General features: G+C 42.7%; 1 protein-coding gene across 5 annotated transcripts in view; it reads right to left on the bottom strand.

Annotated features, from left to right (window-relative positions):
- Positions 1 to 27,962, bottom strand: part of CHD6 (chromodomain helicase DNA binding protein 6) — a 241,382-nt gene that overhangs the window by 93,968 nt on the left and 119,452 nt on the right. For all 5 annotated transcript variants that reach the window (XM_008274447.4, XM_070051833.1, XM_070051832.1 and 2 more), the window contains 7 exons: positions 16,769 to 16,831; positions 15,879 to 15,937; positions 14,933 to 15,050; positions 8,035 to 8,121; positions 7,694 to 7,828; positions 4,066 to 4,187; positions 957 to 1,200 (listed from right to left, as the gene is read on the bottom strand). In XM_008274447.4, the coding sequence (XP_008272669.3) occupies positions 957 to 1,200; positions 4,066 to 4,187; positions 7,694 to 7,828; positions 8,035 to 8,121; positions 14,933 to 15,050; positions 15,879 to 15,937; positions 16,769 to 16,831 (828 nt within the window). The remainder of the gene's footprint in view (positions 1 to 956; positions 1,201 to 4,065; positions 4,188 to 7,693; positions 7,829 to 8,034; positions 8,122 to 14,932; positions 15,051 to 15,878; positions 15,938 to 16,768; positions 16,832 to 27,962) is intronic.

The following is a 27,962-nucleotide window of genomic DNA, read 5'->3' as shown; positions in this document are numbered from 1 at the left end:
AGAAGCCAAGAGAGCAACTGTCCCCACAAAAGTGAGAAGGGTAAGCACTATTAAGGCAAGGCAAAGGAGCTTTTTATTTATTAATTGCTATGAGAAGGAAAGCAGGTGGCTACTGATTCATCCATTCCCAGCCAGCAGTCAGTCTACCCAACAAAACCCTCTGCTACTTTTCAGATTTAATTAATTTCCCCCTGTAACTCCGGTTCTAGGATAGAGTCAAAGCAATGACCAGGATTCATTTGGGACAATGCTACTGGTCAGAACACTTCTTTGTCTGTCAGCCTATCTTGGAGTTGCCATCACATTTCAGGAACAGAGCTGCATTCTGTTTGAGCACATTCTAAGTTTCTTCCAAGTGTCATCTTTGCTGCTTTGGAAATCCTTGGTGACAACACTGACTTTACCTTGACTGGAGTCACTTAATTTTTATACCACTTAATTATAAAAACCAGTACCCAGGCCAAGCACACAACCATACTCAGCAAAATGATTACACTTAACAAAAACATAAAAAAAGGTTCTGCTGTGCTTTTAGTAATTGAGCCTTGTTTTTTCTCTTTTTATCCTTCCCTGTAAAATCTGTTAACCTCCCTTCAAACTCCTATCTCCTGTATACTAATTCTGCTTACTTTATGTACTGAGCTGATATCAATTCAGGTAAAATCTTCTGTATATAAAAGCAATTTCATAAGCTAACCAGTAAGCCAAGATTTCAGTGTCTTAAAAAAAGGCCTATGGCATAACTCACAGGGTTTGGAGAGCATGCCCTACAATCCTGTTTTATCATAAATTAACATTAACTATTAGGGAGCAACAAGAAGCCAGCCTCAATAAGCACTCATCTTTACAGAGCAAGTCAACAGGAACCCAAGCTGCAGGCTGCTGCAAGTCCTGCAGTATCAGAAAGCTGTTCTGAGCTCAGGCCACCCCAGGTCTCTGTTTGCCACGAGGCTCACCTGTGCATCTCGGTACACCATCTCATACTGCTGGATCATCTGCCTGCTGATCTGGCTGCCGTGGTAGACAATGGCATTCATCTCTGTCCACGTCCGGAACTCCCGCTCCCAGTTAGTGATGGTGGAGAGAGGGGCGATGATGAGAAAAGGACCATGGATTCCTCTGAGGAATATTTCTGAAAGGAATGTGATGGACTGGATGGTTTTTCCTAAGCCCATCTCATCAGCCAAAATACAGTTTTTCCTGCAGACAGTAGGAAATATAGGTAATTCATTATCAATACAGGAGAGTTGTAGAGATTGGTTGTAACTAAAAAGATGCTTCAGAGGTATACCTTGACCTGTAACATCACCAGTGAAGATTCTACAGTCATTTTACAGAGAAAAATCTGAGGCTACCTTTAAAAATTATTATTATTCATACCTTGTCTACTTCCAAAAAGGAACTATGCTAACATGGAAGAAAATATATGAAGTAGTCTATTAAAATATATTCTTGGGGTGGACATTGTAGTATAGTGGGTTAAGACACTGCTTGAAATGCCTGCATCCCACATTAGAGTGTCAATTCAAGTACCGCCTGCTCTGCTTCTGATCCAGCTTCCTGTTATTGCATCGTGGGAGTCAGCGGATGATGGCTCAAGTGCTGGGACCTTTGCAACCCACGTGAGAGAGACCCAGATGGGAGTTCCAGGCTCCTGGCTTGGCCTGTTCCAGCACTAGCTGTTGGAGGCATTGGGGGAGTGAACCAGTGGGTGCATGAGCTCTCTCTGTTTCTCTTTCAAGTAGATGAAAAAAATAAACATTTATACACAAACACAAACATAAACTTAAAATACTAAAAGTTAAAATGACATTAAGACAAAGAGAAAAAAAAATATACCTCCAACCTAGCCAGTTCATTTAACCAAGAAACTTCCTAAAAGGTAAGGTTAAAAAATTAAAACAATGGTGATTCTTATTATCATATGTATGTTATCACGGGACACAGTTTCAACACACATGATCAACCCACATGATCAAAATATGGCTTCTTCTGGTGACCCAGACTCACAGACTATGTACTAGAACTGGGATTATGCAAGGGGTATGGCCACCATCCTGTGTCTCATTCACTGTTCAGTTGGGCAACCTGACACCTGGACCGGTTAGGTGAGTTATACTCTGGGTAACACTGTGAATAAGTGGCAAACATTATGTTAGAACACAGGTCAGGTCTGGAGACCCACCATGGTGTATCTTTTTTTTTTTTTTTTTAAAGATTTATTTATTTGAAAGGCAAAGTTACAGAGAGACAGAGGCCGAGAGAGAGAGAGGTCTTCCTTCTATTGGTTCACTCCCCAGATGCCCTCCAAGGCCTGGAGCTGCGCCAATCTGCAGCCAGAAGCCAGGAGTTCTTCTGGGTCTCCCATGCGGGTACAGGGGCCGAAGGACTTGGGCCATCTTCCACTGCTTTCCCAGGCCATAGCAGAGAGCTGGATTGGAAGTGGAGTAGTCAGGACTCGAACCAGCACCCAAATGAGATACTGGCACTGCAGGTGGCAGCTTTACCCACTACACCACAGGGCCGGCCCCCATGGTGTGCTTTACATTACAACATGTGTCTTAAAATTCACTAGTATGGGGGCTGGCACTGTAGCACAGCCGGTAAAGCTGACTGCAATGCTGGCATCCTATATGGGTGCAGGTTCCAATTCTGCTCCTTGTTAATGCACTTTGGAAGGCAGTGGAAGAGGGCTCAAATTCTTGGGCCCTTGCACCCATGTGGGAGACCTGGAAGATGCTCCTGGCCTCTCCAGGCTGTTGTAACCATTTGGGGAGTGAAATAGCAGATGGAAGATCTCTCTTTCTCTCTGTAACTCTGCCTTTCAAATAAATAATCTTTTCATAAAATCTCACTACTATAGGGCACGATCTAGAATGCTAAGAAGACCCCCAATCCATCTTCCTCAAATTTCTCACTTCAGCTAGATTCTCGTAAGAACCAGAGCATAAACAGTTCAAAACAGTATTATAGTACAAGATCAAAACAACCATGGAACACAAATAAGGAGTAGGAGTTAGAATCTAGACTCATTCTCCTCCTTTTTTTTTTTTTTTTTTGGTAAAGATGTATTTATTTATTTGAAAGCTAGAGTTACAGAGAAAGTATGTGTTGGAGGGGGTAGGAGTGGGGATGTGGGAGATAGCTTCTAGTGGCTGGTTCACTGCCCAGGTGGCTGCAATGGCCAGGGTTGGATAAGGCTGAAGCCAGGAGCCAGGAGCTTCTTCCAGGTCTCCCATGTGGGAGACAAGTGACAAGCACTTGGGCCACATTCAGTTACTTTCTCAGATCATTAACAGGGAGCTGGATTGGAAGTGGAGCAGCCTGGATTCCAACTCACAACTATGGGATGCTGGTGTCCTAGGTGGTGGCTTTACCTGCTATGCCACTATGCTGGTGCCTTTATTCCCTTTTCCAGGTTTTTGTTTCCAAAGACTTAAAGAAAGTGTCTGGGTTGTAGTGCAGGTTAAGCCTTGGCTTGTAACATGGGCATCCAAATCAGAGTATTAGTCCAAGTCCCCATTGCTCTGCTTAGATAAAGCTCTCTGATAACGTGCCTGGGAAAGTAGTCAATGGCTCAAGTACCTATACCTCTGCCACCCATGTGAGATGGAATTCCTGGCTGCTGGCTTTGGCCTGGACCAGCCCTGGCTCTTGCAGCCATCTGGAGAATGAACCAGTGGATGGAAGATTAATCTCTCTGTGCCTTTCAAATAAATAAATAACTCTTTTAAAAGATATAAAGACTTAGAGAGAAAAAGCAGTTTTAGAGGATCTACTGTGTTGTTTCATCGGGGCTGATCCTAACCTTTTAGTTAGATGGGCAGAAAAGGCAAAGAAAAAGTACAAAGTCAATGATTGCTCAAGATCATTCCTTTGGATTGGAGAAACACCTGATGTACAAATAAAGTCAGTCTTGGCATGACTAATGTGCAAGAATTACCAACTAAACTGGTGGCTGTGCTGCTCACTCTCACTGCTCTGCTACTGATACACCGTGTTTTCCAGGTTAAGGAACCAATATTCTCCTAGGTACAAACATGTGGACTGGTTCTGGTTTCTCACCTGTTATACCAATTAAAAAGAAGCCAGTTCATCCCCTCCAGCTGGTACTCCCGGAGCTGGTTACTGTTCTTATACTCGCGAGACTTCTCGAGCTTCTGCCAGGAGTCTGAAGCAGGCCGCTCCTGGGGAGGGAAGCCAAGAGCACTTCACAAAAGCAATGGTGTTTAAGCACAACACAGATAATGACGGACAAGGGGACCAGCCTCAAACACCGTCTGAAGGCCAGTTTCAAAGTGCAGTTGTTATTTTCTCAGTAATGTGCAGGCCCAGTATTTTCCAAATTTCAATAAATTTATACCTTTGTAAAATTTTCAAGTAATTAAGAAGATTAACAGACTGATCTAAGAATTTTGGTGTGCATTATACTGTTTTATTCCACCTCTTAGATGTGACTCTCACTTATACTTCAATTTCTCTGAAAGCTAATATTAGGGTTTTTCGTTTTTATAAAGAGAATTACTTTTTGTTATTTCTTTCTGCCTAAGGAATCAGACTAGGAAAGCATAGTGGGTTGAACAGTCAGCTGGTTGGTTTCTAAAGTCAACACATAAAGCAAAACTATGTACAATCAAAACTGCAAATTCCTTAAATTTCCCTTAGAAAAAAACCAGAAGCAGTCTCATTATTTATTTTTTCATTTGAGATACTAGTTTCTAAAAAATAATTCATCTCTGGGCCGGTGCTGTGGCATAGCAAGTAAAGCTACCGCCTGCAGTGCTGGCATCCCACATGGGCGGTGGTTCAAGTACCGGCTGCTCCACTTTCAATCCAGCTCTCTACTGTGGCCTGGGAGGGCAATGGAAGATGGTCCAGGTCCTTGGGCCACTGCACCCGCGTGTGAGAACCAGAAGTTCCTGGTTCCTGGCTTCAGATGGATGCAGCTCTGGCTATTGCAGCCATCTGGGGATTGAACCAGCAGATGGAGGACCTCTCTCTCTCTCTTTCTCTCTCTCTCTCTGTAATCCTGCCTTTCAAATAAATAAATAAATCTTTTAAAAAAATTCTCTACTATATGAAATGTCACCTTTATCTTATCCTTGGTTTCACAATATTCATGGAGCTGTATCTGGATTTTTTCATTCTGTTCCATATCCATGACTGCAATAGAACCATTTTTCAATTACTGCAGCTATATTCTTCTAATTACATTCTCTTGCTCTGTTTCCTTAAAGAATCTGTCTTCTTAGTCTATCTGAACCATTCAGCACAGATCCCTGGGGCTCAGGCAACCACTCCATTGGGCATTCTTTCTCACTCTACTAGATACTGTGGAGACAATTTCTGGAAGCATCTTCACCCCTGGGGTCTCAGTAGCTCACTCTCATCACTGCAGACACTAAACAGTACACTTTCCCCTGGAGCTTCTAGTTAGCTGTCCTAAAAGTGTTCTAGATGGAGAGGCATCACTTTCTCACTCGGTCACTCCTACGGGTCTCCCTCTTTCTCCAGAGCTACAGATTTCAGTTTTATGTTACCTACTGCTCAGAAGTTCCAGCCTTCTAAGCACAAGCCCTAAAATCAGCTGATGTTTCTAACACCTAGTCTGGATGGCTCCGAAGTGGTACAGACTATAGCAAACAAGCTTCAAGGGCTACTTAGTTAATTTCTAAAGAACAGAATTGGTTCTCAGGATTTCCAGTCAGGGTCTTACTTAATAAAAACCCATTTCTCTCCCTTGGCACAATCATTACTAACTCTCACTTCTCTCTCTCTTTCTTGAAATTCCATACTTTTCTGATGACAAGTGACCCATTTTTACCACAAAATCAAGAGTGGTAAGATCATCTCTAACCTTCAAAATTCAGAACAAGATCCCTTTAAAAATAAAGACAAGTTATTCATGTGACATAGTATTTGGAACCAACCCTTTGCTTAACATATGAAAAGACAGCTGTTTTAGCTACCATTTCAATTTAGAATTTTTGAGGCAAAATTTCAAAATGTTCATTTTAATGAGAAGAATTAGATTAGGAAATAAGACAAGTATAAAATAATATTGTTCCACTGGCCAGTGGGGTGGTCAGCAGCAAACCCTTGAGGATTTATGTTCTTGCCAAGTACACACAGTTAGGTTGAGGAACTGAGCAGAGGGAATGGGTGGGAATCCTGATTACTTCAAGATGATAATTTAAAGTTAGCCTCAGGGGTCAGCCCTGTGGCGCAGCGAGTAAAGCTGCTGCCTGTAGTGCCAACATCCCATATGGGTGCCGGTTCGAGTCCTGGCTGCTCCACTTCTGATCCAGCTCTCTCCTATGGCCTGGGAAAGCAGTAGAAGATGGCCCAAGTCCTTGGGCCCTTGCACTCACATGGGAGACCCAGAACTCCTGGCTCCTGGCTTCGGATCAGCATAGCTCCGGCCGTCACAGCCATCTTAGGAGTGAACCCACGGATGGAAGACCTCTCTCTTTCTCTCTGCCTCTCCTTCTCTCTGTGTAACTCTGACTTTCGAATAAATAAATAAATAAATCTTTGAAAAAAAAAATTAGCCTCAGAATGAAATCCTCTCTTCTCTCTGCTCCCACACTGGTTTGTCTCTATTACACTGCACATCACAACGAGCCTGGTGCTGTATTTGTGCTTGTACACACATGCTTCTTCCATTAGACTGTGAGCTCCTGGGGACAGGGCCTGTTCCCTGTTTCTTATTATTTCTCACAAGAGTCAACCTACAGCAGATGTTAATGAACAACTGACAAATTGAATTAAAAACAGACAATAGAGAATTTATAGGAAAGGACTGAGAAAGGAATTTAATAATTCAATCACTACATAAACAAAACATTTTAAATTATGTAAGTTTCTGATCTCCAGATACCTCTATTCACCTTTCAAACGCCAAGATCTGACAGGAGTCTAACTGAATGTTGAGGTACAATTTGGCCAAACTCTCCAGTGGTAACAAGCAACAAATAGTACTATTGAGGAGCTAGATTTTTTTTTCACTTAACAATGGTGATTTTTTTTACAGACACTGATAATTCTACCCTATAGCCATATTGTTTAAACTGATTCTCTTTCCAAGCCTGTTACACCTTAACAAGGCTCTGGTCCCAACTCTTCCTCCTTTCAGTTGTTGATATTTTATGTACAGCTGCTTCTCAGGCACCCTAGGGCACTTCTGCAGCAGAGGGGTAATACCCCAGAATCAGAAATACAGAGCCAATAAACACACAGTATTGAAAACCTATGCTCTTTCTATGCAAGAAATCTACAGATAAAGGACAGCTTTTCCGCTTAAGAATGCTTCATCTGAGTGAAGGAAAAGGACACAAAGAAACAAGAGGTCATCCACAAAGCAAGATAGGTAAGAGCTTCTTATGCATGCCACGCATTTCTTACACATTCTGTCATATGAAATCCACAGGACAAACATACACCAGGAAATCTGAATCTATATCCAGGGACACACATCAAAACAAAGCCCAGACCTAAAGCGGGCCAGCGTGCTAGCAAAGTTTCACTTGGGGAGGAATATCCTGAACTGCAGGTTCATGAGGGTGGGAGTAGGCGTGGAAGGGTCAGATACCACAGAAATCATTCAGAAACACAGCCGTATGGACATGCATAACCACCAAGTTCATAAGATGGTACGCTGCAGGAGGCATCAGACAGAGTATGGATGCTTTACCACATGCTTGATTTCAGGGAGAACTTGGAGAGATTCAAATTCTTTAACTTTTGCAGGATCCACATCTTCCTCTAGCTCCCAGGTGCTTTCTTCGTATGGCAGTGAGCACCACTTCACCAGGTAATGTGTCACCTCCTGGTGGGACACAGGACAGAAAATCAAGGTTCTTGCCACTAGATTAAAGCAGTCAGTCATACTCTGCCAAACTCTGAAAGAATAGCCTGCATGACAACACAAGAATACTATTAAAAAAAAAAAAGGCCACATGTAAACAAAACAAGCAAAATACACAGGATGAAGGGAAGACACTTTAAGAGAGTACAAAATGACAAACCACCTACCTCTCCTGTTTCTGCATCCTTGGTGTGGGCCACCTCCAAGATGCGATCAACTTCCACATAGTCTGGATTGAACAAGTCTTCATCAGGCTAATGAGAACAGAGAAGAGCAAGTAAGATGAGCAAGTGAGCACCCCATGGTTTATCTTTAAGTAACCCCTACTCTGGGTCCTATCAGGAAACACAGAAAGGAGTTACTGGAGAATAAAAATAACATTACAAATGTTTCTTTATTGTCCCCAGATCTTGCTCTTCACAGCTGAACAAAGGATCCAACCACCTTAGAGGATGCATCAGGTGCAATCTTCCTGGTGGCCATTACAGCAATGCACACCAGTTAGCACAAGGGTTCTTTTACAGCTCCTTGTTCCAAAGATGGTTCCTGGGAAGCAGACACTTCGGGGTTAAGACGTCTGTGTGCCTGGGTTTGAGTCCTTGCTCCAGTTCCTGACTCCAGCTTCCTGTCAATGCATACCCTGAGAGGCAGGGGTGATGGCACAATTGGGTTCCTGTCACTGACATGGGAGACCTGGATTAGATTCCCAGCTCCTGGCTCTGGCCTAGCCCTTGCTGTTGCAGCCATCTCGGGGAGTGAACTAGTGGATGGGAACTTTCTGTTTCTTTTCTTTTCTTTTTTTTTTTCTTAACAGATTTATTTGAAACACAGAGTTAGAGAGAGAGAGAGAGAGAGAGAGAGAGAGAGAGAGAGAGAGAGAGATCTTACATCTGCTGGTTCACTCCCCAAATGACTGTAACAGTTGGGGCTGGGCAACGCTGAAGCCCGGAGCCTGGACATCCATCTGGGTCTACCACATGAGTACAGGGGCCCAAAGACTTGGGCCATCTTCTGCTGCTTTCCCAGGTGTTATCAGCAGGGAGCTGGATAGAAGTGGAGGAGCCTGGACTCTCCAATGAGGGATGCTGGTATTGTGTTTCAGGCAACAGCTTAACCCACTGCACCACAATGTTGGCCCCAAGGAAGGATGGGGGCTTCTTTTGTCTCTGTCTCTCAAATAAATAAATAAAAATTCCCCCCCCCCCCCCCAAAACACACACACACACACACACACACACACACAAAGAAAAAAACAAAGATAACCTTTGGCCGCTGAGAATTAGTTACTTTTTGTTTTTAATAACAATAAGCCAACATATTTGGAAATGGGTATAAAGAGCAATTGCTGGGTATGGGTAATGTTCTATTTCCTGATCTAGGTGGTGGTTACACAAGTGTTTATTTTCTAAAAATTCAGAGGGTCTGGTGCTGTGGCATAGTAGGTTAAACCTCTGCCTATGGGCTGGCATCCCATAGGGATGCTGGTTCGAGTCCCGACTGCTCCACTTCTGATCCAGCTCCCTGTTGATGTCCTGGGAAAACAGTGGGAGATGGCCCAAATGCTTGGGTCCCTGCACCTGCATGAGAGACCCAGGAGAAGCTCCTGGCTTCTGGCTTCAGATTGGCTCAGTTCCAGCCATTGTGGCCATCTGGGGAGTGAACCAGTGGATGGAAGATCTCTCTGTCTCTCCTTCTCTCTGTCTGTAACTCTGCCTCTCAAATAAATAAATCTTTTAAAAAAATTCACTGAGATGTACACTTAGGATTTATTTATTTATCTATGTATATTATGCCTAGATAAAGATGTACTTACAAGTCAACAATAAGCATCACTCAGGAATGTTTAACGTGCATCAGGAGTCATGCTAAGTGGTTTTGAGTCTCAAAACATCATTACGGAGCAGTTAAACCATGTGCCGAGGTCACAGAGCTCTGTGAGCTGCAGTGTTCACCAAGGTCTTTCCTGCCCAGAAGCCCTCCTTCTAGACTGCTGGCAAGTCTGCTGCCTCTTGGGTTGGAAGGCCCTCTGGGCTATCTAGTCTCACTGTCTCATCAATGCAGGAAGCCTCTGCAGCATCCCTGACAGTGCCACCCTCAGATCCAATTATTCTCGTGAAGCAACTTCACTTCCCTCTGTGACTCACTGTCAAACAGTTTCATCGCTACCATTTAGTCCCAGTATTATGACCTTTATCATTATTAGCAAGTTGCAGCCTGACTTTCTTCCTCGTAACTGTCACTCATTCCTGTGAGCCATTTCCTCCACAGCGGTGATGAGAAGTGTGATACCCTCCTCTCTGCATTGGCTCTTCAGCAATCTCTTCATCTGGGTTGAATAACTCCATTTGTTGATCATTCTTCCTGCATACTATTTGTAGATCTCACAATGAATGATACAGAGAACTAATATTTATGAATAGTGACTATGAGCCAGGCACTATGCAATGCACTTCTATAAACACTGTCATTTATCACCCATGACAGCCAAGATATGCAGACAACCTCAGTGTCCATCTACGGATGAATGGATACAGAAAGTGTAATGTATACATATATATAATAGAGTATTAGTTAGCCCTAAAAAAGAAGGACTTTTGCCACTTTCGAAAACATGGATGAATCTGGAAGACATTATGCTAAGTAAAATAAGCCAGACATGGAAGAATAAATACTGCGCAATTTCCCTAACAGGTGGACTATAAAATAAACTTACAGATGCACAGAGTAGAATGGTGGTTGCCAGGGAGTGGAGGAGAGGGGTAAAAGGGGAGACGCTGATCAAAGGGCACAAAGTTTATCACACAATATGAATGAAGTTCCAGAGACCCAATGTACAGTATTGTGTGACAGTTAACACTGGGCCTTATAGTCAAAATATGCTAAGAGGCAAGATCTTACCATAAAAGGGGAATAAAAAACAAAATGGTAACTACGTGAGGTGATAGAAACGCTAACTAGCTTGATGACGGTGATTATTTCACAACATATATGTATATCAGAACATGAAGTTGTATACCTTAAATATACGCAATTTTTAAAATCAATTGTACTTCAAAAAAGATGGAAAACAACTGTGTCATTTATTCCTGGCAGGTATTGTGTGAGGCTGACAGCATTAAAGAGTCCATCTTTATACACATGAGCATATGGAGTATGAAAGAGCTTATGTAAGTGGCCTGAGGCCACCCAGGTTCCCAGTGTCACACAGTCTGTAACCACCTCTGCTCTCTGACTCGACCAGGCCTCTGCCCCTTACACCACGACTGTTCTCCTATAGCCGCCTTCAGCTGCCTCCTTGAATTCTGGTGCCCAAATGAACTCATAAGGAAAAAATGAAGAGAAAGGCACAGTGGGCTAGTTCCAACGGTGCAGCCTAGGACTACTGTGACTTTTTAAGAAGCCACACCCCACTTTTGGCACACAGTAAACCTGTAAGTAATTAAGCTGACAATTTCTTTTTGCCCTAGAACCCCTATTCAATTATCTTACCCACTTCAAAATTGTAAATATTTTTAAAATGCCAACGCAACACCTGGCTTCTTTGTCTGCATTTTACAGACACAGGGTTTGACTCTGGCATTCCCCTCTCCATGCCCTGGATTGGACAAAAAGTATTCTGGGTTTTCTAAAGGTGTCACGAGTTGGGGTCGGGGCTGTGGTGTAGCAGCTTAGGCTGCCTCCTGCAATGCCAGCATCCCATATGGATGCTGGTTCAATCCTCAGCTGCTCCACTTCTCATACAGCTCCCTGCTAATGTGCCTGGGAAGGCAGCAGAGGATGGCCTCAGTGCTTGGGCCCCTGCACCCACGTGGGAGACCTGAGGGAAGCTCCTGGCTGCTGGCTTTGGGCTTGGCCCAGCCCTTCCTTTTGTGGCCATTTATCTCTCCAACCCTTTCTCTCTGTAACTCTTCCTTTCAAATGAATAAATAGCAACAACAACAAAAAAAGAGTTGGGGTCAGAGGGCCTCTCCTCTGTGGCTTGGGGGTCTCACAGGCTCGAGTCTGAGTCTCCCTCACACATGCTACCTCACAAAGCAGCTGAAAACAATGGATATGAAGCCGGTCTATCCCGACTTTGCTACTATTTATACCAGAAGACTCCTGTATCTCCACATTACTAATAAAAGCGTTGGCTAGGTCAAGACCAAAGACACTGCTATAGGAACTACTCTCACCTATCACCTGCTTCTCCCTCATTTCATGGGATCCAATCTTCTCAAAGGCTCTAACTTCCAAGAGGATGAACTCTTGTTACATTATTTCTATATAGCCTAACAGTTTCTACTCTCTACCTTCAACCAATGTGGGGAAAAACACTTCCTTGGGAATGTATCAGAAAATAGACACACAGCTATATAGGCTACACTGAGGAGTCTGGACTTTATTCTAAGAAGAGGGGACATGTTGAAGGGTCTCCAGCAGGGGAACGGCCCAAGGCAAGCCCTCTTCTCCTTCCTGGGGGCAGTCAAAAAATGACTAAGAAAGTGCTCACGCTGTGCCTACTACCAGTGATGGAAATAGGAGGAAGACATGGGCTCCGACCGTCTCACAGAGCTTAAAATGGAAGAACCAGACGTGTAAACAAGTCACTACACTGAAAATACTTGCTAAAATAGAGGTGTGAATAAAATGTTCCAAGAAATATGGAGAGTATCCAACAAAGCTTCAAGAATGGTTCTTCCAATTCCAGTCATCACCTTCCTTTCCCCAACTCTCTATTAGAGGAACAGTGCCCTGGAAAACAGTTCTCACAGGCTTTAAAACACTCACAGAGAAGGCTGGGGCCAGACTTGAAGCTAAATAGGAAGGATTCCAAATGGAGATAAGGAGAATGTTTACTGACATTTTCCTAAAATAACTTTATCACTTGAGGAGAAGGAGCTCTACATGCAGAGCGAGCTGGCTGGCGTGCACAGCCGTTTCTGGGATCCCACGGTGTCTGCCTGCAGCCTCAGAATGCAGCACCAGGCACTTCACGTTCTAAGAAGTTCTATTACTTCTTGCCTTCAAAGATTATTATATAATTTAAAAATTACATGTTTAATGGTAGAGAGAATTTACCATAATCCCATCGATCAAAGGAAATGATATCAGCATTTCTGTTATTTTATTTATGCAAGATACTTCCCAGGCACTGTTTGTTAACGTACATCTTTTCTCCTGCACACCACCCCTCCAAATGGAACTGTCCTATACAATGCCAGAGCCCGACATTTTCCACTAACAAGAGTTCCCAGCATTGATCATCCTTCCACATTGTCAATAATTTTCCCTAATAATATTTTTATCAGCTGTGCAGTATTTCATTTTATGAGATGTATCTTAACAAATGCCTATTACCTAACATTTTGTTTTCAGTTTTTCATCAATACAAACAATTTGTGCAAAGCCTTAATAATTTAAAATATGTATTGCAGAATTTAAGTGGGACAAAACATTTACAGATTCTGGGAGGCAATGCCTGTTGCCACCCTGCTCTCCTGACAGGTCCAGCCAAGTCATGGTCCCACCAGGAGGTATCCCAGAGTGTCCCTTTCTCACCCTCACCAGCAAGGGGAAATTTCTGTTCTGAAAACCTTCAAACATTTGGCAAATAAAAACTAGAATAGGGGCCAGCACTGTGATAAAGCAGGTTAAGTCACCACTTGCGTCACTGGCATCCTGTATTGGAATGCTGGTTTGAGTCCCAGCTGCTCTGCTTCTGGTCTAGCTCCCCACTGATGCATCTGGGAAAAACAGCAGAAGATGGCCCAGTACTTTGGCTTTTGCCACCCATGTGGGAGACCTGGATGAAGCTCTGGGCTCATGGCTTAAAGCCTGGTCCAACCCAGACTGTTGGAGCCATTTGGAGAGTAAACCAGTGGATGGAAGAGTCTCTCTCTTTCTCTCACTCTGCTTCTCAAATAAATACATAAATAAACCAGAATATTTTCATTTTAATTTGCATTTCTTTGATTGCTAGCAAAACTGACTATACTAAAAAGCATAGCTAGTGATCAGCTTTTTCTTCTTTGTAAATTCCTGATTAATTTGTCTGTTTCTTTATCTTTGGCATTTTATATTTTTTATTGAATTATCAAGAGATTTCTTATCATAAAAGCTAGGTCATGTATTTGTGTATATGTGCATAATTTGTGTACTATGAATATAAAGGGAAAAGACCCTACTGGATAACAAAGAATGTATGGCATATATATAATAATATATATAATACATATATATGTGTACATATAATACATATATATGTGTGTGTGTATATAATATATGTATTTCCTAAGTATTTACTTAACATTTGTCTGTTGTATTTTCTGATATATCCATTTAATATTCAAATCTATCAGTGTTTCCTCTTGCTGTAGGTACAATATTTAGAAATTCCTAAGTTCCATAATTATTTCTTTCCTAACAATTTTAGCTTCTTGTTTTTTATATTCAAATTTTAAGTCTTTTTGGAATGCCCATTTTGGGGCAGGAATGAAAAAATTGTAGGCCTATTTCTCTCACTTGAGCTATTTTTGACAACAACAGGCTTTTTTTTTTTTTTAAGATGGAAGAATGAGAAGAGGAGAGAGACAGAAATCAATCTTCCATACGCTGGTTCATTCTCCAAATGCCCACAACATCCAGGGCCGGGTCAGGCTGAAGTCACCAGCAGCCAGGAACTCCATCTGGATCTCCTACTTGGGTGGCAGAGACCCAAACAGCCAAGTCATCATCTGTTGTCTTACCAGGTATATTAACAGGAAGCTGGATCAGAGGTGGAGTGGCTGGGGCTGGAAACAGCACTCTGGTATGGGATGCAGGTGTCCCAAGTGGCAGCTTAACCCACTGAGCCACGATGCTTGGCCAAGATGCACGTTTTTAGGAACTTGATCCTTACACCTTAGTGGACAATTTGTTTTCTTTGGCTTAAACCTAGATTAATTTTGCTACCAACCAACACACATTTGTTATTTTAACTTGAGCAACAATCTCTATAGGACTTTAACTAGAACTTAGAAACTTAAACTTAGAAACTTAGTGCTGTAAGAAAAGCAGCAAATCAATCAGTAAGCATTGCTTCACCTCAGTAAAAATGTGCTTCATCTGGGCTTGTTTATTCCGAAATCGCTTGATCTTCTGCGCGATGCGAGGATCCTTTTCGAGCTCTTCCATTGTGGCCCATTTGCAGTGTAAGTAGGAACTACCCAAAGACACACAAATTGTCAGACAAGCACATTGCTAGCAAATGACTGAACTTCAGGGTGTTCAATAAACAGGGTGATCATCTGACACAGAAGCAGGAGAGTGGTTTGCTGGGAAACTGCTGGAGACTGGACTTAGAGAGGCCTTGCCCTTAGGGGCAACAACAGAAAACAAAACAAAATGAATCCCTTCTGAGCAACTGACCTTTCTGCAGCTTTTACAGAAACTGGCTTGGAGCAGAGGGAGGGCAGGTGTGGGCAGGCTATCTACATAATGTATAACTGTGTGTGTGTGTGTTTTCTCCTAGCGATGCCCAGATAAGCACTTCCTTCGGCCCCTCCTTTGCTGAGTGGTATTCTTTAGCAGTGTGTGCTGCGTGCTTCCAAGGAAAACATGAGGCAGGTTTTTTTTTTTTTTTTTTTTTTTTTTTTATCATAAATACCTGTTCATCAAAGGGGGCAGGTAGTGGACAGGAAAAAAAATGCAAAGAGGTAAAAAGATTATATGCCATAGGATGGTGATTTTCTACCCTGTGTACACATGAGAATTGCCCAGAGCATTAAAAAACACCAGTGCTCAGGAACCATTCTAAATCTGAGTCTTGGGTGGAGAAAGGGGTTCAGCAGCTTTAAAACAGCTCTCCAGGTGATCCTACATGCAGCTGAACTTGAGCATTACTGCCTACGGTGAACTTGACTCAGCCAAGATCTGTGGGTGATGCCTTAGAGGCCAGTCTCTGAAAATACAGAAGATAATAAAATGGCAAGGGAAAGGAAGGTTTATTCATGGAAAATCCAAAGACACAAAATATATTAAATAGACGTACAAATTCCTATACTTTACGTAGAATAGCTCCAAGTCGAATGGGGGTTCTCCTGGGTGAACCTGTAACCAACAATAAGCAGTTGTCAGCCCAGCTCCCAGGGAGACTACCCTATGTGCCAACTCTGTGGTTTTAGTAAACATTTCTTGGGGGTACTTTTTCATTTTCCCAGACCTTAGGTATTGCTCATGTTTCCCAAAGACTGAGTACACAGCTACAGGGTTTTTTAAAAAGGGGGGTTGAGGAGAGGATGGGCAGGATACTCCTGCTGCCCCTCCAAGGCCCAGGCTAGGACAGCGAAGAGCTGATGAACCCGCAGTGGCCAGGGCTCTGAGATATGTCAGGACCACTGCCTAGTGTGAAGTTTCTTCACAAATCTCTGGAGTCCCCCAGGCCTTCCCCATAGAACACCAGGGGTATTCCCTCTCCAAGTGATGAAGTTTACTTTCATAAACACTTGAAGTCAAGATGAAACCATGCCCTCCCCAGCACCAACATGCTCTCCCACTCCAGTGATTTTCTCTAGCGGATTCCTACAATGGCCTAAGATGTCTAAAGGAAAAATACCCCATAATGTTTCCATTAGGACTCCTCCCACATTCTTCTTGGCTTTCTGGTAACTTTCAAGGAGCCAAAGAGACTGAAGGGGGATAATAGCACCTCTGCTAGGATCACAATGGAGAAAAAGGTCAGTCTGGGCCATTCTAGATACTAAAACGTTTCATGTCCTAAAGTCTTTCATGGGACTGAAGTTAAGTGCTGATTAGGCAGGAAATATTCTTGCCTACCTCTCAATCTAATCAAGAATGAACATCCTAAGTTCTCTAGCCAAATGTCTCTTCATGGAGGGTGAAATCTGGGTTTGTGATTAAATAGTAATATGAGCCACCAACCTCCTGGACAGTCTTAGACGCCAGAATCTTCTCAATGATGTTTGCATCATCTTCTGGAGGCTCCTGCAGACAAGAGATTAAAAAGAAAGAAAGTTATTGCAACAACAGAATCCAAGAGAATAACTCTGTAAGAAATACAAGTTGAGTATCCCTTATCTGAAATGCTTGGGACCAGAAATGTTTCAGTTTTACAGATTTTGGAATATTTGCATAAACTACTGCTTGAGCATCTTTAATCCAAAAATCTGAAATGCTGTCAAATCCACTGGTGCTTAAAAAGTTTTGTGTTTTGGAGCATTCTGTGTTTCTGGATGAGGGATGCTTGGCCTGTACCACAATAGGTACAACTTCATTCAAAAGTGCACCTGTGACTACTGAAGCTTCCCTTCAATGAGCCCACAGTGTTCAAAAGATTACTAACATTTGGCAAAGCTAGAATTCAAAGAGGTGGCTCACACCTCTGGGCACATCCCTATGACATGAGCAGAGAAGCTACTCTGCACTTTGGATTCAATTTCAGATTTGCTTTTAGCATCACTAAAATTGGTCCTAGCATCTATATGTTGCTGTGTATGATTTTCAGAAAGCTGTAACAGAAGAGACTGGTGGCCCTGGAATCAGAAGGTCCTAATTCTCACATCTACCAGCTATTAATTTTGGACAAGTCAACTGACACTTCTTAGTTTCCAAATACATTAAAATAAGATTTTTACACACACACATCACTGGGTTATTGGGAGAATAAAATCATATATGCAAACATTTTTTAACAGTAAGCACTGTTGGGCCTTTGTTGTGGTGTAGCGGGTAAAGCTACCTCCTGCAATACCGGCATCCATACAGGCACCGGTTCACGTTCCGGCTACTCTACTTCCAATGCAGCTCCCTGCTAACATGCCTGAGAAAGAAGCAGAGAACAGCCAGGGTCCTTGGGCCCTAGACCCATGAGGGAGACCTGGAAGAGAGGCTCCTGGCTCTGGATTGGTCCATCACTGTCTGTTACAGCCATTTGGGGAGTGAACCAGTGGATGGAAGATCTCTCTCTGTAAACCCTGCCTTTCAAATAAATAAATAAATCTTTAAAACAAAAAAACAAGCACTATGCAAAAACAAAGTATAATTATTGTCTACTAAATTTTACCTTCCCCTCTGTACCTGAAACTGGTTTTGTCTCACTGATCTTCCTTGAAATGCAAATCTTAACTAAAAATAAACTAATTCCTTTTCTATCTTAGATAAACATCAAAATGTCTAGGCTTCTAATCTCCATAAAAATCTCTTTCTACAGAGCACCTATGATTTTTACAAGTCTGCATTAAAAACAGAAACTTAAAAAAGGATGTACTGAGTTAGAAGAGTGATTTAACAATTCTTTCTAGGACTTTAAGCAGTTTTATTTCAGTGGTTTCACACATTCCAACTTTTGCAGACCTATCACAATGAGACTTACATGCAAAGCAGTACAACAACGCCCTGACAGCCAAATTTACAGTTCTGGGTTCCTGCTTAGAACATCCCAGGGATTACCTGTGGTGCATGTCACCTTCAGCCTTCCCATCCTAGGCTCACCATCCCAAACCATTTCAGAAAATATTGTTTCTTATGGTCTTGAATCAAGTTTTGCCCAGAAAAGTGATGATAGTTTTTTTTTTTTAATAAAAAAATGAGGAAGGCATATGGCAGAAAAGAATTATGGAAATCAGCAAGTAGGCACAGACAGATGCTCTCAAAGGTTACAAATATTTACTATGCTTCCCCAGACATATGGCATTGTGCTAGGCACCATGGAAAGTTCATCCAAAATGACAAAAGTTCTTTCTTGTACTCAACAAGAAGCCAACTGAATTGTACTTACCATACAATAGAAGGAAGGGGTGGGATACAACTAAGATTTGCTTTTCTGGTCAAGTATCTGTTCTGTTTGATCCTTAAGCACAGGTAAGGAAAGAAGGATACAGTATTTTGTTTATCACCTATCTTGTCCCTTTACAAATAAAGAAAAAAAAAAACTTTTTGTCTATTTGAAAGGCAGAGTTACAGAGAGAAAGAGAGAGAGAGAAAGAGAGAGAGAGAGAGAAAGAGAGAGAGAGAGAGAGAGAGAGAGAGAGAATCTTCCATCTGCTAGTACACTCCATGAATAGTTGCAATGGCTGGGGTTGTGCCAGGCCAAAGCCAGGAGCCTGGAATTCTATCCTGCTCTCCCACATGGGTGCAAGAGCCCAAGCACTTGGACCATCTTTTGCTGCTTTCCCAGGCACATTAGCAGGGAGCTGGATTGGAAGTTGAGCAGCTAGGACTCAAACCAGTGCCCAGATGGGGTGCTAGGATTGCTAGGTAGTGGCTTAACCCCCTGTGCTACAATGCCAGATCCACAATGTAAAGTTTTTTTTGACAGGCAAAAGTTAGAGAGAGATCTTTCATCTGCTGGTTCAATCCCCAAATGGCTGCAACAGCTGGAGTTGGGCCAGGCTGAAGCCAGGAGCCAGGAGCTTCTTTCGGGTCTCCTATATGAGTGCCAAGAGTCCAAGCACTTGGGCCAAGCTGCTGCTCTCCCAGGTGCATTGGAAGGGAGCCGGATTGAAAGTGGAGCAGCTGGGTCTTGAACCAGAGCTCATATGGGATGCTGGTATCACAGGTAGTGGCTTAACCCACCATACCACAATGCCAGTCCTTATGTATTGGTCTTAAATGAACAAATGATTTACAGTTTTCATCCTCAGGGAACTATCAGACATGCTCTAACATAACGCTTAAATATTGAGATCTGGAATAAGTACAGTGTGTACACAAATTTCAAATGTTTATCTGAATAAAATTTTACATATACAAATACATACTTGCATAATTACCACCCAGAGTTACATAACTTTTCCAATAATCTGGAAGACTCAGTGCCCCTTTTATACGTAACCACTATTCAGACTTCTACCACCATAGACTAGTTTTGCCTATGATTAAACTTGATATAAATGGAATTACATACAGTTGGCTCTTAAGCAGTGCATGGAGACTAGAGGTGCTAATCCCCTGAGCAGCTGGCAGTCACTGTGTGACCTGACTCCCTGCAACAGCAGCAGGAGGGACTATGAAATAACTACAGTAGCACAATATGCACCACAGTTAACTTTGTGCCATTATGATTTAATGCCACATCTTCACGTTTGTTTACATTTCTCTAGACTGCAAACGGCACCATGTATGAACTCTAAGCATTTGTGTAAGCTTTGGTAAATTTTAACTTTCTGTGTTTATTTTATGGTAGTAAATGCTAAAATAGACTTATCAACAATTTATACATTCATGACATACCCAACTTTTTCTTACTTTATTCAGTATTTTCTAGGCTATAAAGTACATCTGTGAGTTTTTCCAAATTGTTGTAGATCTTGAGCAAATTAAAATTCGTGTATTACTGGACCTGTGCAATTCAAACTTGCATTACTCGAGAATCAGCCATAGTATATAGTCCGTTTTTTTTGTAATCCTGCATAGTGTTTTGTTATATAAACATATCACTATTTATTTATCCATTCTACTGTTGAGGAATATTTGAGTAGGTTTCAATTTTTATATTACACATAAAGTTCATATAAATTGTACCTTTTTTTGGCAAACATCACCCTGGATTTATACCAGAATGAAAATGCTGGGTTATGGGGTAGGCATGTTTAGTTTTAAAGGAAACTGCATATTTAAAAAATTGTCTATTTTTAAATAAAAATTCTATACAATCTACCTGACTAATCTTTTATGACTAGTATTTCTGTGTCTAGTTTAAGAAATCTTTTTTGACACCAAGGTTATTAGGCCACATTTAAATTTTCTAGAAGCCACATTAAAAGAAACACATGTGACTGACTACAATAAAAATTTCATTTAAATCAATATATTCAAAACATTGTCATTTCAATAATATAATACCTGTACATTCTTTTCTTCAATCTAAGTCTTCAGAAACACAGTATGTATCTTACACTCAGAAAACATCTCAATTTGGACCAGCTTCATCAAGTCCTCAAAAGCCAAATGTGGCTGATAATGCTCATACTGAACAATGTAGCTCCACAGCAATTCTACCCGTCTCCATTCCTGCAACTCAATTACAGTCTTATTTACAGTAAGTCTTCCAATTTAGTTCTTTTTCAAGAATGGCTGAAGTTTCTATGCTCAGGAGGACTCCGGTCAGAAATACATTAGGCCCTTTAGCTGTATCCCACTTGGTTCTTTCCTCTGCTTTTATGTTTTCCCTGTCCTATCTGTTATTTTTTCTCTATGTGCTTCAGAAATTTTCTACCAATCTGTCTTCATATTCACTAATCTTACCTTCTGCTGTATCTAATCTGCTTATAAAGCCATCTATTAGATTCTGAGTTTTATAAACTGAAGTTTTCAGCCCTAGACTGTTCAAATGACACTTTACAGATTCAGTTCTCTGGCGAAAGTCTTCATTTAAAACTTTTTTTGGTTTATCTTTTAATTTCTTGAACAATTAGAAATTTCAAAGTTCTTTTCTGCTAACCCCAGTGTCTGGGTCACCTGGCATCTGCTTCTACTATATGCTAAATCTCTTTGATTTTTCAGTCACATTTTCTAGAATATTTACATATGTAACATATCCAAAGCCATGATATAGGAGATTCTTCCTGGTCTCCCATGTGTGTGCAGAGGCCCAAGGATTTGGGTCATCTTCTACTGCTTTCACATGCCATAGCAGGGAGCTGGATTGGAAGTGGAGCAACTGGGACTAGAACTGGCGCCCATATGGGATCCCGGCACTGTAGGTAGTGGGTGGCTTTACTTGTTAAGCCAAAGCACTGCCCCCTACCCCCCTACCCCCCGGGTTAGTTTTGAGAAGACTGAAAACTTCTCATTTTACCCTGTTCTTGGAGCACAAATGTCCATGGTCACTGACTGAAAAATCTTTTGTGTCTTGAGCCCTGAAACACGTCCTGTGGAGGTTCTGAATTGACCATTTCAGTCTCTAATCTCAAGGTTAAAAGCCTGACAAATACTTTAAGGGAATATCAGCTTTTTTGCTTCAGGCCTGTTAATAAAATTTTTGTCTCCTAAGTACTGTTAGACTATGAAATTTCAATCTGTCTTCTGGCTGATCTCTCAGTTCCCAGGCTGCCCCCAGAATTCAGTATAAGTCTCTTCAGGTAATCTAATTCAGTAAAGTCTCTCAAGGTGATCTCCTTGCTTGGGGATCTGTTTGTTCAGTTTCCAATCATCTCACCAGCCCTGACTATTCCATCACCAGAATGGTCAAATGTTTACCACCCCCCCCATTCTTCTTTGTTTCCCCTCCCTTCCCTTTCCCCCCTCTCTCCTTTCCTCTTTTTTTTTTTATTTTTTTTATTTTTTTAAGACTTATTTATTTATTTGAGAGGCAGAGTTAGACAGAGAGAGGTCTTTCATCTGCTCTACTCCTCAAATGGCTGCAACATCCCAGAGCTGGACCAACCTGAAGCCAGGAGCCAAGAGCTTTCTCCCAGTCTCCCATGTGAGTGCAGGGGCCCAAGGACTTGGGCCATCTTCTACTGCTTTCTCAGGCCATAGCAGAGAGCTGGGTCAGAAGTGGAGCAGCAAGGGGCCTGCTCCGTGGCACAGTAGGTTAATCCTCTGCCTGCGGTGCCAGAATCATATATGGGCACCAGTTCCAGTCCAGGCTGCCCCCCTTCCCCTCATCCAATCCAGCTCTCTGCTATGGCCTGGGAAAGCAGTAGAAGATAGCCCGAGTGCTTGGGCCCCTGCACCTGCATGGGAGACCAGGAAGAAGCTCCTGGCTCCTGGCTTCAGATTGGCACAGCTCCAGCCATTGCGGCCATCCGGGGAGTGAACCAACAGAAGGAAGACTTTCTCTCTGTCTCTCTCTCTCTGTCTCTCTCACTGTCTGTATCTCTACCTCTCAAATAAATAAAATCTTAATTAAAAAAAAAAAAAGAGTGGAGCATCTGGGATCGAACAGTGTCCATGTGGGATGCTGGCACCACAAGCAGTGGCTTTACCAACTATGTATGCCACAGCATTGGCCCCTTCCTCTCCTTCTTACAGATTTATTTTATTTATTCAAAAGGCACAGTGAGAGAGAGAGAGAGAGACAGAAAGAGACAGAGAGAGAGTTAATTGACTGATTTTCTATCCACTGGTTCACTTCCCAAATGGCCACAACAGCCAGAGCTGGCCCAGGCTGAAGCCAAGAGCCAGGAACTTTAACAGAGTCTCCCAGATGAGTGGCAGGGGACCAAGTACTTGGGCTATCTTCCACTGCTTTCCCAGGTTCATTAGCAGGGAGCTGGATTGGAAGTGGAGCAGCTGGGACCCAAACAGGTGTTCTCACATGGGAAGCCAGTATCACTAATCTATGCCACAAGGGTGGCCCCAGATAGCTTCTCTTTAACACAGAATAATCTCTCTGCTTTGGCTCTGTTGATGCTCAGCCTGCTTCCAGAACTTGGAAACTTCTCCAGAGAAGGTAACTACTGGCTCACCCATGAGCAGCTCTTGACTGTCTGGAGTCTCAGTTTTCCTAAATCTTTTTGCTTTCACAGCTAGCTGATGATGCCTTAAAATACATGCTTTTTGTAATTTGTCTGTTTTCCCCTTGTAGTTAAGTGTTGGACTGTCATGACACTACATTGTACCTGGCAGTGGGAATCCTCCAACTTAAATTAACTTTTTTTTTTTTTTTTTTTGACAAGCGGAGTTAGACAGAGAGAGAGAGACAGAGAAAGGTCTTCCTTCTGTTGGTTCACCCCCCAAATGGCTGCTATGACCAGTGTGCTGCGCCGATCTGAAGCCAGGAGCCAGGCGCTTCCTCCTGGTCTCCCATGTGGGTGCAGGCCCCAAGCAGTTGGGCCATCCTCCATTGCACTCCTGGGCCACAGCAGAGAGCTGGACTGGAAGAGGAGCAACCGGGACAGAATCCGGTGCTCCAACCGGGACTAGAACCCGGGGTGCCGGCACCACAGGCGGAGGATTAGCCTAGTGAGCCGCAGCGCCGGCCAACTTAAATTAACTCTTATTACTGGAGTTGTCTAGGGCCTAGTTCTTCTGTTTTTTGTTGATACTCATTCTCTTGGTGATCTCGAGTTTCACTGTTTTAAATACTGTCTACACTGTGATGCCTGTCAAATTTATACATCTAGTGCCCTGAATAGACTCATGTATCTTACTTGCCATCTCTATTGGAGTATTTACATGTATTTCAAATTTAAATTATCTCCCAAGTTGACTCTTGGTCTCCTAATCAACCTCCCCATACCTAGCTCTTTACTTACAGTCCTGTCCTGTCTGAGTTATAGGAAAACCTTTCCTATCTGGTCCTCAAACCAAAAACACTAGCATTATCCTTGACCCTCTTCTCTCTCAGTATACCGTATCTCATTGGCCAACAAATCTTGTCAGCTCTACCTTCAAAAATATCCAGGACGTAGCCTATTTCTCACTGTGTCCACTGCTTCTACCCTAGTCCATACCTTCTTTCTTTCTCACCCTGATTATTCCCAACCACTTCCTAATTAGTCTCCCCACTTCTATCCTCGCTCCACTGGTCTATTCTCAACACAAGATTCAGAATGACCCTTTTAACTATGTTGCTCCATTGCTTACACCACTTAAGACACTTCTCTTTGGGGTTCTGCGCTGTGCCACAGCAGGTAAAGCTGCCACTTTCAGTGCCTCCATCTCATATGGGTGCTGGTTTGAGTCCCGGCTGCTCCACTTCTAATCCAGCTCCTTGCTAATGTGCCTGGGAAAACAGCAGAAGATGGTCCAATTGCTTGGGCCCCTGCACTCACAGGGGAGAACCAGAAAAAAATCCAGGCTCCTGGCTTCAGATCAGCTCAGCTCCAGCCATTGTGGCCATTTGGGGAGTGGAGGGAGGACCTCTCTCTCCTTGCCTATTCCTCATTCACACAGGATGTGCTTCTACCTCGAACTCCCCAAAGGCTGGGGAGCATCTGCCTGAGATGCTTTTTCCTCATTTAACCCCTTCTGTTGCCACCTGTACTTTTTTTTTTATTTATTTATTTGAAAGGCACAGTTACAGAGAGGCAAAAGCGGGGGGTGGGGGGATTCTTCCATCCACTGGTTCACTCCCCAAATGGCTGCAATGCCTGGAGCTGGGAAGATTTGAAGCCAGGAGACTGGAGCTTCTTCTGGGTCTCCCACATGGGAGAAGCATGGTCCCTGTGGAAGCAGGGGCCCAAGAACTTGAGCCATATTCTACTGCTTTCCCAGGCCACAGCAGAGAGCTGGATTGGAAGTAGAGTATCCGGGACTCGAACGGGTGCCCATAAAGGATGCCGGCACTGGAGATGGCGGCTTAACTGGCTGTGCTACAGCACCAGCCCTACCTCCTGTACTTTCAAGTGTTTGCTCAAATGTTATTTTTTTAGCAAAGGCAAATAATTCTGAACATTCTATTACTGCAAATCTGAATTCTGTATCACTTTCATTCTGCTATCTTTCCAATAGTATTTAGTGCCACTGACATATTACATACTTTTCTTTCTTTTTTTGGCACTGGTTAAAGAATGGGGATTTTTGCTAGTGTTAAAGCACCAATGCTGCTCATCAAAATACTGAGAATAAGTTTTTATTTTATCTTAATAATAAAGGAGAAGGGAACAGTATTTCCAAAATATACATCAAAGTAGGAAGGAAACTGGAAAATATGCATCTTTTTTTTCCCTAAACAGAGATTGTGCATATCCTGTGTGTATAAACACTCAGTGTATACAGATAGACACAGATATAAACTAAATCTGCTTGCCAAACACACTTCCATAACAGCCATCTGTTCTCAAATGCTTGGAATTTTCTCAAATTATCCTTTAAAGAAGACTGTTTCAATTCATTCACTTCTATGTCAGAGATTTGTGTAGTTTTCAAATTTTACTCCTAAGAAAAATTTTAGAACCGCTTGATCCTATTTGCCCTTAACCTCAACCAACCACCTCATTTCTATTTAGCCAACTGTAGGAGGAAGTTTATCAAAAAGCAAATCACCTTTCTTTTTTCAAGTTAATTGATTTTCATTTTACTTGAAAGGAAGACAGTCAGAGACAGACAGACAGAGATCTTTCATCAGCTGGTATACTATACTGCAACAACCATGGCTGGGCCTGGCTGAAGCCAGAAGGCCAGAACTCAATCCAGGTCTCCCACATATGTGGCAGTGACCCAAGTACTTGAGCCATCATATGCTGCCTGCTAGTGTCGCTCCCCCTCTTCGTGGAGGAACGACACAGGACCCTGCGCTGTTCTTTTGTCTGCTTGGCCCTTCCTGGGTTTGCTGCTGGTTCTTCCCGGGTGGGCTACCGATCCTTCCACCTCCGTGGAAGGGCGGTTCCCCCTGCCACTTTCCCCACTTCCGCGGGGGAGTGGCACACTGCCGGCCGGCTCTCTCAGGGGCTGCTCAGATGTTCCTCAGGTGTTCCTGGTGCATGTTGTCTCTCTCCTCCTTTATAGTCCTCTTCCACCAATCCCAACTCTGCTACCCACATGTTGAGTACGCTGCTCTCCTCCAATCAGGAGCGGGATCAGCTCCTGCAGGTTACTGGTTGAACTGGAGGCAGCTGTGTAAAAGTTGTTTTTACTCCTCTCCCAGCGCCATATTGTGGGACAGCAGATGCATAGAATAAGTCTTAATTCCAGTAACTTAGTCTAGTCCGAGTTGTTCCCCACACCTAGGGTACTCATTACTGAGAAACTGGATCAGAAGCAGAGAACAGGAACTGGAACTTGAAAGACTAATATGGGATGTGGCTCTGTCAAAGGGCATCCCAACCACTTGACCACCCAAATGCCAAATGCCCACCCAAGCAAATTACTTTCTTACCTACCTACCAACCATTACAGACAAAAGAAAAACACAGGTTTCCTATAGTCATTGTCAAATAATTTTCAAATTCTTAAGCTATTCCTTATACTTCAAAACTGAACCTCATGTTCTCTCAGGTTTTGAGGTTCCTCTGACTCACTCCAGGTTTGCAGTTATTTGTATTTCTAAACATTGTCAGGCAAGGACTGTGGGTCTTCTAGCTGACTGGGAGCTGTGGACAGGGACTTGGGCTGACAGTGTGTCATTCTGTTTGCAGCACCAGTGCTTGCCATAGTATCTGTGGTTCAAAATCAGCATTTGAGAAGTACTGTTGAATGGATGCACTAAACTAAAAATACTCTTAAAATATCTTGCCTAAAGACCATCAGATCACATTATCAATGCTTTTACTACACATATACTCATATATGCACACACACATTGATTGCACACGGGGAAATGGGATCTGTGTTTTCTTTCTTCACTTTGTTCTTTTTCTTTATATATATATATATATATATATATATATATACTTTTTCTTGCTCTTTTCCTTCCTAATTCTTTCTCTTTCCTCCTCTTCTTCCTTCCTCCCTTTTTTAGGAAATCTATCATAAAATTGTGTGTCCTTTATGATACAAATCATTGTTTTAAGAAGGTTTATTTATTTATTTGAAAGGCAGAGCTACAGAGAGACAGAGAGATATCCCATCTGCATGTTCACTCCCCAGATGGCCAGGAGTCAGGAACTCAATCCTGGTCTCCCATGAGGGCAGCAAAGGCCCAAGCACTTGGGCCATCTTCTGCTGATTCCCCAGGTGTATCAGCAGGGAGCTGGATCAGAAGTGGAGCAGGCGGGTCACGAAAAGGTGCTTATTTGGGATGTCGGCATCACAGGCTGTGGCTTAATCCACAGCGCCAAAACACTGGTCCTATAAATCACTTCCCAAATCAACAAGTATTTACCGAGTGCTACGGGGGTTATGGAACAGAAGACAAACAGAACATATTTGTCTTATAAGTGTGCCCGGGGAAATGTTAATTGTTGTGACAGTAACAAAGTCCAGTGGGAGCTGAGAAAGCAGAAGTAGCTTAGATTTTACAGAACAGGGGAGGTTTCAGAAGGCCCTCAAGAATGGTGCCTCAAAAAGGAAGGCAGCAAAGCACAAAGCAAGAACAAAAGAACTCAAAGGAAGAAGGAACAATCAAGTGGGAAGTATGTCTAGAACAGAAAACAACCTGACGCCTGAGAGAAATCAGGTAGTGTGTGGGCACTACTGAAGGAAAAAAACAGACAGGAGTTTTGATCTAATACAGGAGCTAAGAAGTAACTACCTCAGATTCTGGAGCACGAGTCTGATAAACATCAGC

This window comes from Oryctolagus cuniculus, chromosome 11 (genome assembly GCF_964237555.1).
Source record: "Oryctolagus cuniculus chromosome 11, mOryCun1.1, whole genome shotgun sequence".
Classification (NCBI taxonomy): domain Eukaryota; kingdom Metazoa; phylum Chordata; class Mammalia; order Lagomorpha; family Leporidae; genus Oryctolagus; species Oryctolagus cuniculus.
This window is presented reverse-complemented; position numbering and strand designations above follow the sequence as displayed.